This window comes from Stylophora pistillata, chromosome 10, assembly GCF_964205215.1.
Source record: "Stylophora pistillata chromosome 10, jaStyPist1.2, whole genome shotgun sequence".
Classification (NCBI taxonomy): domain Eukaryota; kingdom Metazoa; phylum Cnidaria; class Anthozoa; order Scleractinia; family Pocilloporidae; genus Stylophora; species Stylophora pistillata.
In genome coordinates, this window is record NC_142528.1 from 2,597,731 (window position 1) to 2,610,347 (window position 12,617).

At 42.4% G+C, this 12,617-nt stretch overlaps 2 protein-coding genes across 2 annotated transcripts; both read left to right on the forward strand.

Annotated features, from left to right (window-relative positions):
• The first annotated feature begins 230 nt into the window (after positions 1–230).
• LOC148721340 (melanocyte-stimulating hormone receptor-like) lies at positions 231–1,471 on the forward strand. The gene has a single exon (XM_088736409.1). The coding sequence runs from the start codon at positions 374–376 to the stop codon at positions 1,313–1,315; it is 942 nt and encodes a 313-aa protein (XP_088592535.1). The 5' UTR covers positions 231–373; the 3' UTR covers positions 1,316–1,471.
• A 5,768-nt stretch (positions 1,472–7,239) lies between these two features.
• Positions 7,240–8,805, forward strand: LOC148721341 (adenosine receptor A2b-like). The gene has a single exon (XM_088736445.1). The coding sequence runs from the start codon at positions 7,425–7,427 to the stop codon at positions 8,301–8,303; it is 879 nt and encodes a 292-aa protein (XP_088592571.1). The 5' UTR covers positions 7,240–7,424; the 3' UTR covers positions 8,304–8,805.
• The last annotated feature ends 3,812 nt before the right edge of the window (positions 8,806–12,617 follow it).

The following is a 12,617-nucleotide window of genomic DNA, read 5'->3' on the forward strand; positions in this document are numbered from 1 at the left end:
TCCGAAATAAAACGGAACAATTTATACTTCAATAAACGCACGCTAAGCATGAACCAGTCGTTAAGTCATTTAAGGAGAGAAGGTCATTCATCTTGCCATTTATTAACTTTGAACTGAAGTGAGTTCAGTCATTCGCATACTACCGGGTATAGGCAATATAAAGCTAAGCAAATATGTCACCTGTTTCTACGTAATTTTATGAGAACAGAAAGTAACAGGCGGACGTTTTATGTGATATGTGATATCGTTGGCTATAAGGGAGCGAAAACTACACGATCGATAGGATGACGATCTCCAGTCAGAAAGCTGGAAGTCAGTTTACTGTAAACTTCTTTGTGGCGATGTTCACAGTAGTTTTCTTTTTGACCACAGGATGGAAGTCTGGTACATCGTTAATCTCGTCTTGAACGCCATAACATCTTTCACCACCACTGTGTTCAACACTTGTACAATCTACGCGATGAGGAAAACTTCTTCTTTACCGGGACCTTTCAAAACACTTCTCCTGAGTCTTGCAGTTTCTGATCTTATCGCTGGTTTGTTAGCTCAGCCATTGTACATCCTACTAATTGTCATTTTGTCCAAGCAAGACACCTCGGAGAATTCCTTGGCATCCACCCTGCTACTGGTCATCGTATGTGCTCTATGCACCGCTTCACTTCTCAGCGTCATGGCTTTGAGTATAGACAGGTTCCTTGCTGTTCATCTTCATCTCAGATATCAGGAGCTTGTGACTCACAAACGCGTTGTTGGTGCAGTGATCGTGACATGGATATCAAGTGTGGGTATTTCACTAGTTTGGATTTGGAGGAAGGCGTATACAGCCTTCTCCTTCGTCGCAATAATTTGGAGTCTTTGTTTCGTTTCCATGACAATTGTTAATTTTAGACTATATCAAGCTATCAAACGCCACAGAAACCAAATCCAGGCAAGCTTACATGTACAGCAAGTAGCACAGCATAGCCAGGTAGAAAGTGCTACAAAGCCGAGAAAATCTGCAGTCAGTACACTGTATGTGTATCTTGTAGTTTTAGTTTGTTATTTGCCAATGTATTGTTGTATAATTTTCATTGCAATACATGGAAGTGCAGACAGTTTCCTTCGCTACTCACGGACCGTTATGTTTTTCAACTCTTCATTGAATCCTGTTATTTACTGTTGGAGGATAAGACCAATTCGTCAAACCATGATGGACGTACTGCGGAACATATTCCCATGCAAGTCGGCATCAGAATCAGTGCCAACGAAATCTTCGCATGAAAGAACAAGAACAGCACATGGCATCCACACTACGAGAAATTTACAAGAAAGTTGAGGCGGTTGTGACCTTAATCTTGACTGAGTAATTAGTACACTTTTAGTACTATGTATAGCACTTATAACAAAAATCGTTATGAAAAATAATGCGTTCTATCATAAGACACATGAATACTTGGAATAAAAATCTTAATTTTAAGCGCTCCAATAAGAATCATATCTATGCTCTTCTGGTTTCGATCGGATTTTGTTAGAAAAATTTGTGGGTTACTGATGCTCAATGTGCCATTAAAAAAAGAAAAACCGTGACAGTAAAAGTGGGTTTCTGTGACAATCTTTGTTGTGTTAGGATCTGAGTGTTTGATAAAGCCTTTGCAACGACGTTTAGTAGAAAATGAAGATAACATATTTGAAGCCTCATTGATGACTTCTTTTCTTTATCTGACACTGACATACTTCATGCAAAGCGTATATAGTGTAAATTTTTTTTTCTCCCCGCGCCTCAATGCAAATATTCCTGAAAATAAACCATTTTTCATGATGAAAATCTGAGTCTGAAGTTATTATCAAAATAGAGGAAATGGGGCTTAGCCTTTCGGAGAAACACCGATGAATTCTGAATAATCAATATCGCTTAAGCTTTCAGTGCCTCGCAGGTTTTTCCGCACACCTGCAGCCGAAAGTCGTTTTTCTTAAGTTGTACTGTGTTCCTATTGGTCAAGCTAGACCAAACTCTGAGGCACCCTTTAATCGGGAGTTCAGAGTTAATTTCCTACGCGATAGTCATGGGAATTCTTTCTGTAGCGGCTTATCAGTTAATTGGTTGATAGTCAAGCGCGTTAGAACTGGTTTCATTCTTCTTCCTGTAGCCGTTGTGTTTTCAAAAATGTCCAGAACAGTTACGCTATGCTGACAATTCTCCATATGAATTTTGTGGTTTTTCTTGACGGAAATGATTGAAGTACGTAATCAAGTTCTTTTGCGTCATTGCCACCTGGTAGAGGAAGTATTCATGCTTCAGACCGCAGCGTTGAAACAGAAATATTTTTTCTTGAAGGGAAATCAGTTGGTACTTAGAAACTTGGGACTCGTACAGTAGAGTTACGGTCTCGTTTCAATTTTTCACAAAAACAAAATGAAAAAAATAACCGTTTAATTTGTCTGAGTGACGTATGATCATCTGGCACACTTCATTGGAACAAATTTTCCAAACTGTCATCCTCTCAGGTCACTGTTTAAATAGGTAATCTTTAATTTGATTCTAGTTTGATTCACCGTTTTAAAACCTGAGTTGTGAGTCTCGCTGCCCCCGCTATGCATTAGCATATTAGACAATCCCAATATGTAAAGCAGAGGTTCGTTTCATGAAATATAGGAAATTCAAAACTCTTTTACTTAAATCTTAGAAATTTATGTCAGTTCAAGAAAAAGGACGCGAATGCTTTTTGCGAATTTTAATTAAAACGTTTTGAGATGTGGATCTTATTGATACAGAATTTTGATGACCGGCCTTTCGTCAACAAAGATTAAGTTATCGGTAGCTCCCCGTCGAGTGGTCGCCGGTTCACCACTAAGCACAGCTCCTCGCCACCGTGAAACACAGGAGAGTGTTTGACATAGTACAGAATAGAAATGCAAGAAAGAAGAGTCAACCTGACAAGTGCGAGCATCGTTACTTTTGACTTGAACGCATCATCAGCCCCGATAGCGGATGTTACTAAAACTGGTTAAAAGGAACGGTAAACGGAAAACGGCAGACGGGGAACGGGGAACGAGGAACGGGGAACGGGGAACGGGGAACGGGGAACGGGGAACGGTAAACGGAGAAGGAGGAACGGGGAACGGGGATCGGGGAACGGGGAACGGGGAACGGAGAACGTGGAACGGGGAACGGGGAACGGGGAACGGGGAACGGAGAACGGGGAACGGGGAACGGGGAACGGGGAACGGGAAACGGACAACGAGGAACGGGGAACGGGGAACGGGGAACGGGGAACGGGAAACGGAGAACGGGGAACGAGGAACGAGGAACGGGGAACGGGGAACGGGGAACGGGAAACGGGAAACGGAGAACGAGGAACGGGGAACGGGGAACGGGGAACGGGGAACGGAGAACGGGAAACGGAAAACGAGAACGGGGAACGGAGAACGGGGAACGGGGAACGGGAAACGGACAACGAGGAACGGGGAACGGGGAACGGGGAACGGGGAACGGGAAACGGGGAACGGAGAACGGGGAACGGGGAACGGGGAACGGGGAACGGGGAACGGGGAACGGGGAACGGGAAACGGACAACGGGGAACGGGGAACGGGGAACGGGGAACGGGAAACGGACAACGGGGAACGGGGAACGGGGAACGGGGAACGGGGAACGGGAAACGGAGAACGGGGAACGGGGAACGGGGAACGGGGAACGGGGAACGGGGAACGGGGAACGGGAAACGGAGAACGGGGAACGGGGAACGGGAAACGGGAAACGGGAAACGGGGAACGGGGAACGGGGAACGGGAAACGGAGAACGGGGAACGGGGAACGGGGAACGGGGAACGGGGAACGGGGAACGGGAAACGGAGAACGGGGAACGGGGAACGGGGAACGGGGAACGGGGAATGCGGAACGGGGAACGGGGAACGAGGAACGGGGAACGGGGAACGGGGAACGGGGAACTGGTGTACAGCAGTAACCCGCCTTAGGATTCAAAATGGCGGAGTTAAGGGAACTAAAAGTTTCTGGCAACTAGTTTTGAGTACGTGCTCTTCGAACGCGATCGTCGGAGCAAAAAGCACGGACGGTAAGAGTAGGTTTTATTGAAGGACTCAATGTGAATTCATACACCTACATTCTTGAAGACATAACTGATATTTTCCTGTTGAATTAAATGTTATTAAAAGTTCTGTCAATGTTTGATTTCTCTATTGTTTACATGGAAGTTTATAGGTCGATACAATGATATGTTCCTGATGTTATTTTGCGGTAAGGTAAGCAGATATCTCCATGTAGTAACTTTAATAACTAGGCTGGTTATTACGTTTCCTAGCTCATTTTTGTTAATATAAAATATTACCTCCTTGCTACTTATCAGCAAAAAATGCTGTTGGGCAATGCAAACAACCAACATACCCAAACCCTGCCAAAAGATGCAACTTTCAAGAAGGAGAAACAAAGAGGGACGTCAGAACAGATGGTGGCAGCCATTGCAGAAACGTTGACTTCGAATACTCGCCTCGGAATACTAGGCTTCGTGGCTTCGCCTTGGCAGTAGTTAAATAAAAGCGAGTCGTCTAATTTCGCTGCAAGCGGCGACCTAGCGATAAAATCAGTGTTTGTAAACATCTTTTACGCCGCCATTTTGAATTCTCAGGTGGGTTACCGTTGTACACCCGTTCCCTATTCGCCGTTCCCCGTTCCCCTTTCCCCTTTCCCCGTTCCCCGTTATCCCTTTCCCGTTACCAGTTTTAATAACATCCACCGATAGCCATCATTTTGAACAATTTAACAATCCACGTCATGAGAAAGACTGTCGTCGTCACCAAAGCTTCTAAAAATATTACTGCTGAGTCTTGCTGTCTCTGATCTTGCTGTTGGTTTAATAGCCCGGCCATTATTTATTGCATTGAAGATTTCAAGGTACTATAGCTCATTTACTGTCAAGTTGTTCGGTGGAAATCTGCATGCACTTTCTAACACATTGTTCCTCGGTGTCATGGCTCTGAGCGTGGACAGTTTCTTGGCTGTTCAAATTCATCTCAGATATTAGGAGCTTGTGACGTACAGGCGTGTCGTTGGTGTGCTGATTTTACCGTGGGTGTTAAATATTGTTTTTTCAGCAGTTTCCTTGAATTGGATCCACCTTAAAGTTGTAGTTATCGTAATTTGGAGTATTTGTTTTATTTGCATAGCAGTTATAAGTTGCAGACTTTATTTTGCAGCAAAACGCCATAAAAATCAAATTGAAGCCCTACAAGTTCGACAAGCAGCGCCGAATGGTGAATGGACGATGCTAGGAAGCTGAGAAAATCTGCAGTCGTCAGGGTATTCTATTTATATTTTGTATTCATAGTTTGTTACATGCCAATATATTCTTACTAGTGTTGTTGTCCGGTTAAATTTTGGGAAACATCGCTTCAGCAGCACAGCATCATATCACTTTTATTGTTTCTCACAGACTCTAATGTTTGTAAATTCCTCGTTGAGTCCAATTATTTACCATTGGAGAATGAAAGACATTCGATATTCTACCATTGGCATACTGCGACAGATATTTTCATGTCAGAATTATGGATGATCAAGATAGAAAAATTTTACAGAACTGACTCGGCTTTCCATTCATGTGTCTACGACATTTGAATTCCTAAGTTTTTTAAGATTTTGCTTCTTTAAATGTATGTAACAGTGACTTTTAAACCTACTAAATTGAGGTTGGAAAGGCTAATAATGTCTTAGTAACTTAAGTATAAACTTCGCTCAGAATTCGATCATATACATTTGTTGCCTCCTTATTCGGGGTGCGTTTTGGAAAATTTAGCAAAGTACCGACCCTGTAGTCTTTTGTATGTATTCAGTGATTGTGTCAAGCGATTTTAGCCACCCTCCCTTTGAAAAGAAACTAGTTCAAGGAAGCAAGTTTATGCCTTATTCCAAACAAAATTATTCGACTGCAACACCCCTGGAAATAAATTTTGGTATGGTAAAAAGAGGAAATATTCAAGATCACAAGATTTTCTACCGGTTTACGATCATCGCTGGTGTAGAAGATTATAAATCATTCATTTCTTGATTGGTATCAACTTTACAGCTAATCAGGCAAAACTGACAATGACACAGTTTTTTGTCGGGTGGGACAAAGCAGGATTTACATACATACTTTAGTTTATAGAAGGTTGCGCAGTTTGTAAAACTTAGTGGAGTATTGATGCGAAAGATTATATGAAATTAAAACTGATAAAAGTAAAGTGATTATTCAAAATAACTGAAATCGAATGCCGGTTAACGGGCCCCCTCAAACTGAAGATTGACTCCTCTTAGATGTCAAGACCCAATCTGGTACCCAAGCAGCTATGGTTAATAAAGCTTAGGAGCTAAGACTCCTTAATCCCAAGGGGCCAGTCCTTATTTATTGCCTTAGGGAGTGGGAGATTCCGAGGGGATCCCATGGTTTTTTCAGGGAGAGCAGAGGAGGTATCGGTCGTTGTCAACAGAGTATAAAGGTGAACTATAGAATACTGACTAACAATTTACTGTCAATGAGCGTTGGGGGGTTATAGGACTATTACAGAGCCTTATAGGGGCATCTGGTGAATTTATCTTGACTCAACAACCAGAATCCTCCCTTCGCTCCCCCCCCCCCTTCCCCACGTTGTCTTACGAAAATTTTTCAAGATGAATTTGCCAAAGGAAAGAAAAAGGACGTGAGTTCCATAGGTATATTTTAAAAACTTATGAAGAGTTGTTCATGACGCGCAATAATGAGTTCTCAAGTAATTGTTCTATTTTTACTCTGACAACAAAGCAGCCTTCTGTCACAAATTAAAAAAAGAAGACGTAACTCAGCTTTGAATGGCTTTTATGCAATTAGTTTGGCTATTGAACAGGAGAATACCGCTCATCTGTCTAATTATGACATCCACATGGTGGGAAACATCGTCGATATCTTGATGATTAGTAAAACCTCCTCAGTCTTAAGTCGTAATTTTTTAGTTTGGTATATGTCTGAAAGCCAGAAGCTATTATTCTTTACACTTAGTTTTAACTTGATACCCATAGCATGAGCACTCGATTTTTTACTTTTTCATTTCATACTCATTTGCTATCAATGACCATGTTTGTTTCCTCCTTTTTTAGTTTTTTTTTTTACCTTGTCTCAGTCTCGTTGCCAATCTTTCGTGAAAATAAAGACTTGAAATCGAAACCAGGAATGATATCACAATAAAACATCGAGTAGATTAGAAACACATTGAATATTAGTACTTCATTTGGGGCACTATGATTCATATCCCATGTTGTCAGCTCTTCATTTTGCATGTCTCCTCTCAAAGCAGCTGAAGACATCTGGCTTGGTTTAGACTAAATATTTGCATGCATCTTCAAATTGACAAGCTTTCAGCTTGAATAAAACCGCGTGGAATTCAACTTTTTCACATAAACGATTAACTTCCCTCGTAGCAAAATGGCAGATGATGAACGTACACGCCATTCAACGAATTTCGTTAATGTCGTCTTGAACGCCCTTTCAGCATTGATAGCGATCGCTTTCAACAGTATAACAATTGAAGCCATACGGAAAACTTCCTCTTTACCAGAACCTTTCAAAATATTGCTGCTGAATCTTGCCGTTTCTGATCTCGCTGTCGGTTTAGTAGCTCAGCCGTTGTGCATTGCAAGTGTCTCAAGAAGCCTTGATGTCAAAAGTTTATGGTTCATCCAATTTGCACTCGTTGATGTTTCGTTCTTTGGTATCATGGCACTAAGTCTGGACAGATTCCTGGCTATCCATCTCCACCTCAGATATCGAGAACTTGTAACCCACAAACGCGTTCTTTGTCTGGTAATCTTAGCATGGGTGCTCAGTGCTATTCTTTCATCCGTTTGCGTTTGGGTCATTACTGATGGATCAAAACTATTCTACATCAGAATCATCCTTTGGAGCCTTTGCTTCATTTTCATAACTGTTACAAGCTTCAGACTTTACTTTGCAGTAAGACTCCATGCAGACCAGATTCAGGCTTCACAAGTACAGGCTGTGCAGCAAGCCGCACGGAATGGTGAATTAGCAAATACCGTCAGGCTGAGGAAATCCGCCGTCAACACATTTTATGTATATTTTGTTTTTTTAGTTTGTTATTTGCCTTTTTTTTGTTCACTTCTTGCCACGCCATTCTTTGAGTCCAAACCAAATTGGTGGGATGATTTTTATTTTTACTGTCGCACACTAATGTTTGTAAATTCATCTCTGAATCCTATTATCTACTGCTGGAGAATGAGCGACGTTCGACACTCTGTAAAGGACCTAATGCGAAATATAACTGCAAGGCTTAAATGTGGATAAGCCAGTCCACTTATTTCTTCTTATTATTTCATTTCCCCAAGCGGTTTTTCTTTTTCTTTTTTTTTTTTTCTCAATTCGGTTGCAAAGCAATGAAAGTCGCTCGTAACAAAGAGTAAAAAATAGTCAAATAGTCAAATGTTCGTTTAAAACACACCTCTCCCTTGAATAACTCATTTTATAATTATAATAAATAAAATGTACTAAGAGGGTCTTACTAAAAAAAAAAAACAGAATGAAACCCTCAGGCGTTAAGATACAAGTGTTGTGCACGTGAAGCATTTCTACGCTCAAAATCGATTTCCTTCTTTTATCGTGTCTTCGATTGTTTATCAAGTAAACCGTAATTTCGCTCCCGCTAAAAAAGAGAGTTGAAGAATGTAACTGGAAGCGTAGCGGCATATAAAATTAAACAATGTTGCATTATATCAGGTACATTTTGGAGATCCTCTTTGAAAACCATATTTTATATGAAAAAGTCATCTCAATAAAGATTACTATTATTTTTATTATTATTATTATTATTATTACTTCTAGGGCGTTAGCCACTTATGGACTAGCAGTATAATATGACTGTTGAATAAACTCGCGTGTGATAGGAAATTAGTACACGTGAATTCTTGTAGAAAGTGAGCAAGCTTTGTTTCCCACTAAGAACTACGCACCTGGGTAAGGACTTCCTTAGCTAATAAATGCAGCATTTTTGTAAACTTGAGATGGATAGATCGTAGACATTACAAAGCTGAATTGTGAAGAATAAAGTCAGTCCGATTTGAGCGAAAGTTTTGCAGTCCAAGATTGTTAAATAATAATAATAATAATAATTTTATTTATAAAGCGCTAAAATCCACTAATTGTCCAAAGCGCTGTTACCCACCCAACCCACCCCAGGGGAGGACATCCATCACACAGTGATCTCGTGCGTGGGAAATTAACGTCTCCTGCCCCTAACCCTGCAGGAGACGGGACCTCCATTTATTCGTCCCTATCCGAGAAGACTAGAATATCTAACCAATTCTTGATGTTAAAGAAAGGAAGCATATTCTCCTCAGTTAATTTTAAGACCCTGAGTGTTGGTCCGGCCGGTATTGAACTCTCGACCTCCCGCACAGCAGTCCGGCGCTATCCCAATTGAGCTAACCAGGCGGCGGTGAGCGGAACCACTCTCCGCGTGAGCGGAACTTCTCTCGAACACAAGTGTGAAATTTTGTGAATTCAGCGCGACTCTTTGGCTCTTCTTTGGGTTCTAACTTTGGTGGAACCTCGTGTTGATAACACCGCACGAAATTGAATAAAGGAACCACAAGAAATTTAACACTTAAAGGGCTCTGCGCAAACAGATGAATCAGAGAAAAAAGTTTGTCATTTGTTGTTAATTTTTATTCTGACAGCACGAGCTGTTGTGACAAAAATTGAGTTTTCAATTTAACTGACTCGATATTTCAAAATCTAGAAAATTGCTAACCATTCTGCTGTCTATTTTCGTGATGGTTCATGTTTTATAAGTAATTGTTTGATTCAACTTTCTCTTCATTTTATGATTCAGTTTAAAGAAGGGGTTCGGTTCAAAGACACTGTGGATAAATTAGTAGAATAAAATTATGCGATATGAATTCATAAGACCTCAAGGTCTGCCTTGAGCGCTGCTCATTGGCTAACTGGCATGAATTATGACATTATGAATTATGAATATACTGGACTGGCATGAATTATGACATTATGAATTATGAATATAAATGTTTGCACCTGAAGCGTGGGGCGACATCAAAAGAAAAAAACAGACTAGAACGGGAATTCATTGGATCTCACCAGTTTAGTTAGGAACTTACTAATCGGCACACTGTCGCTTTGAATTTATTCATAACCCAAGTTGTAACCCACTTTATTACACGACTCGGGCAGTCAGAGGGCCAATAACTAAAACCAACCAATCAAAATGCTCTATTGCCGGTCAATATTCTCTCAGTATTGGACCGGGCACTGTCCCGAATGATACCGCACTTGTGTCCCTTTGAACTTCAGTCGTATAATAAATCTCTTATTAACCAAGCTTGCTCGGGACCGTACTGGAAGAATATCGGCCCTCGGTCTTTTTTGTACGGACATCGCTGCGCTCGGTCCGTACTGTCAAGACCTCGGGCCGATATTCTCCCAGTACGGCCCTCGCACTTGGTTAATTAACAATTATTCCACGAGCACGCGTTGGATATGAGATGATATATAGCCAACGAGGCGCGTAGCGCCGAGCTGGGTATGTGCGTGAGTGTGTGTGTGTTGGCAATCCCTCGTAACGAGTAAGATGTCCACTTGGCAGTGATTAAATTAAATTAAATTAAATTGGTTTACATGAGTTCGCTGGTGACTATACAGTCCGATTCGGGAAGAGCAAATTCTCTGACAGACTGGACATCTGAAATCAGTGGAGGTTGGAACTACGCTGGCATTTTGTCGTCTCTCTTTTCTCGCCAAGCGGAGACTCTCACAGTGCTCCCTCCTCCGATGCTCACTATGCGCTACACCAGTGTGGATAGCACTTCTCCAGCTAGGCCGGTCATTGGCCAATTGTTCCTAGTTCTCGGGGTTGATACCACACTGCCTCAGGTTGTGTTTAAGGCTATCCTTAAAGCGTTTTCGTTGCCTCCCCTGGTTACGTCTTCCATTGGACAGTTCACCATATAGAATCTTCTTTGGGAGCCTGGATGAAGGCATACGGAAAAGGTGACCAGCCCCGCGAAGTTGGTTCTTGATAATGTAGGACTCAATACTTGTGACATTAGCCTCTTGCAAAACACTGCTGTTTGTTCGTCTGTCTTGCCACTTGATGTTGAGGATACGGCGAAGGCCACGCTGATGATACCTCTCAAGACTTTTGAGATGACGGCTATAGGTTGTCCAAGCTTCTGAGCCATACAGCAGGGTCGGCAATATTACGGCTTTGTAAACCTTTATCTTGTTGTTGGTGTAGAGGTTTCTATTATCAAACACCCTGCCTCTGAGGCTACCGAGGACAGCACTAGCTGATTTTAGACGAACTTGGGTTTCAACATCCAAATCTGCCTTGCATGACAGGCAACTACCAAGATACGAGAAATGATAAGCGGAACTAAGGCGCGTGTCTCCAACTGTGATCTCTGGTTGTTTTCGCTCAAGTGTGTGATCAGGTGATGGTTGGAAAAGAACTTGTGTCTTCCGAGCATTAAGTGTGAGGCCAAACGCATCATAGGCATAACTGAAGGCATCCACAGCCACTTGAAGGTCTTCTTCTGTGTGGGTCACTAGGGCGTTGTCGTCAGCATATTGGAGCTCGAGTATAGCCATGTGAGTGGTTAATGTCTTAGCCTTCAGTCGCCGTAAGTTGAACAGCTTGCCATCCATCCTAAACTGCATATCTGTACCACGAGGTAATTTCTCCGACACCAGGTGTAGCACGGCGGAGATGAAAATCGTGAAGAGTGTTGGGGCTATGACACAGCCCTGCTTGACACCAGTCTTCACTACAAAACTTTCGGTAGACTCGCCATCAATAAGTACCGATGCAGACATGTTGTCATGCAGCAGACGGATCATTCTGATGTATTTCTCTGGGCATCCAGTTTTAGAGAGCACTTTCCACAGTGTTGGCCGATGTATGGAGTCAAATGCCTTAGTCAGATCAATGAAAGCCTTATAAAGGTCTTTATGCTGTTCCCTGCACTTTTCCTGAATCTGTCGTGCCGAGAAAATCATGTCCACAGTCCCACGTGCTGGTCTGAAACCACATTGAGACTCTGGAAGGACCTCCTCGGCAATGGGGAAGAGGCGGCATGCAAGGATGCGAGCAAAGATCTTCCCAGCAATGGAAAGCAGGGATATACCTCGGTAGTTTTCACAGTTTGCCTTGTCGCCTTTCTTGAAAATGGCGACAACCAGAGCATCTTGAAGATCGCTGGAAATTACTTCCTCGTCCCAGATTCGCGCGAAGAGTACATGCAGTTTCTCAATGAGAGCTGGACCAGCAGCCTTGTATGCTTCTGCAGGGATACCATCAGGGCCAGCAGCTTTGCCTTTCTTCATAGCACCTATAGCTGTGGCAATATCCTCTAGAGTCGGTGTCTCGTCAAGATGGCTTTTTACGAAGAGTTGAGGCAAATTCGCAATTGCGTCAATGTTTACCGAGGGAGTCTGATTCGGTAACTCACAGAAATGTTCTTTCCATCTGTCACGAATGCCAGCCAAGTCCTTGTGAAGGGTTCCATCCTTGCCTGCAACTGGCCTAACACCCTGGGATGTTGGCCCATAGATCTTTTTGGTGGCTGCAAAGAAGGCTTTGCTGTTATT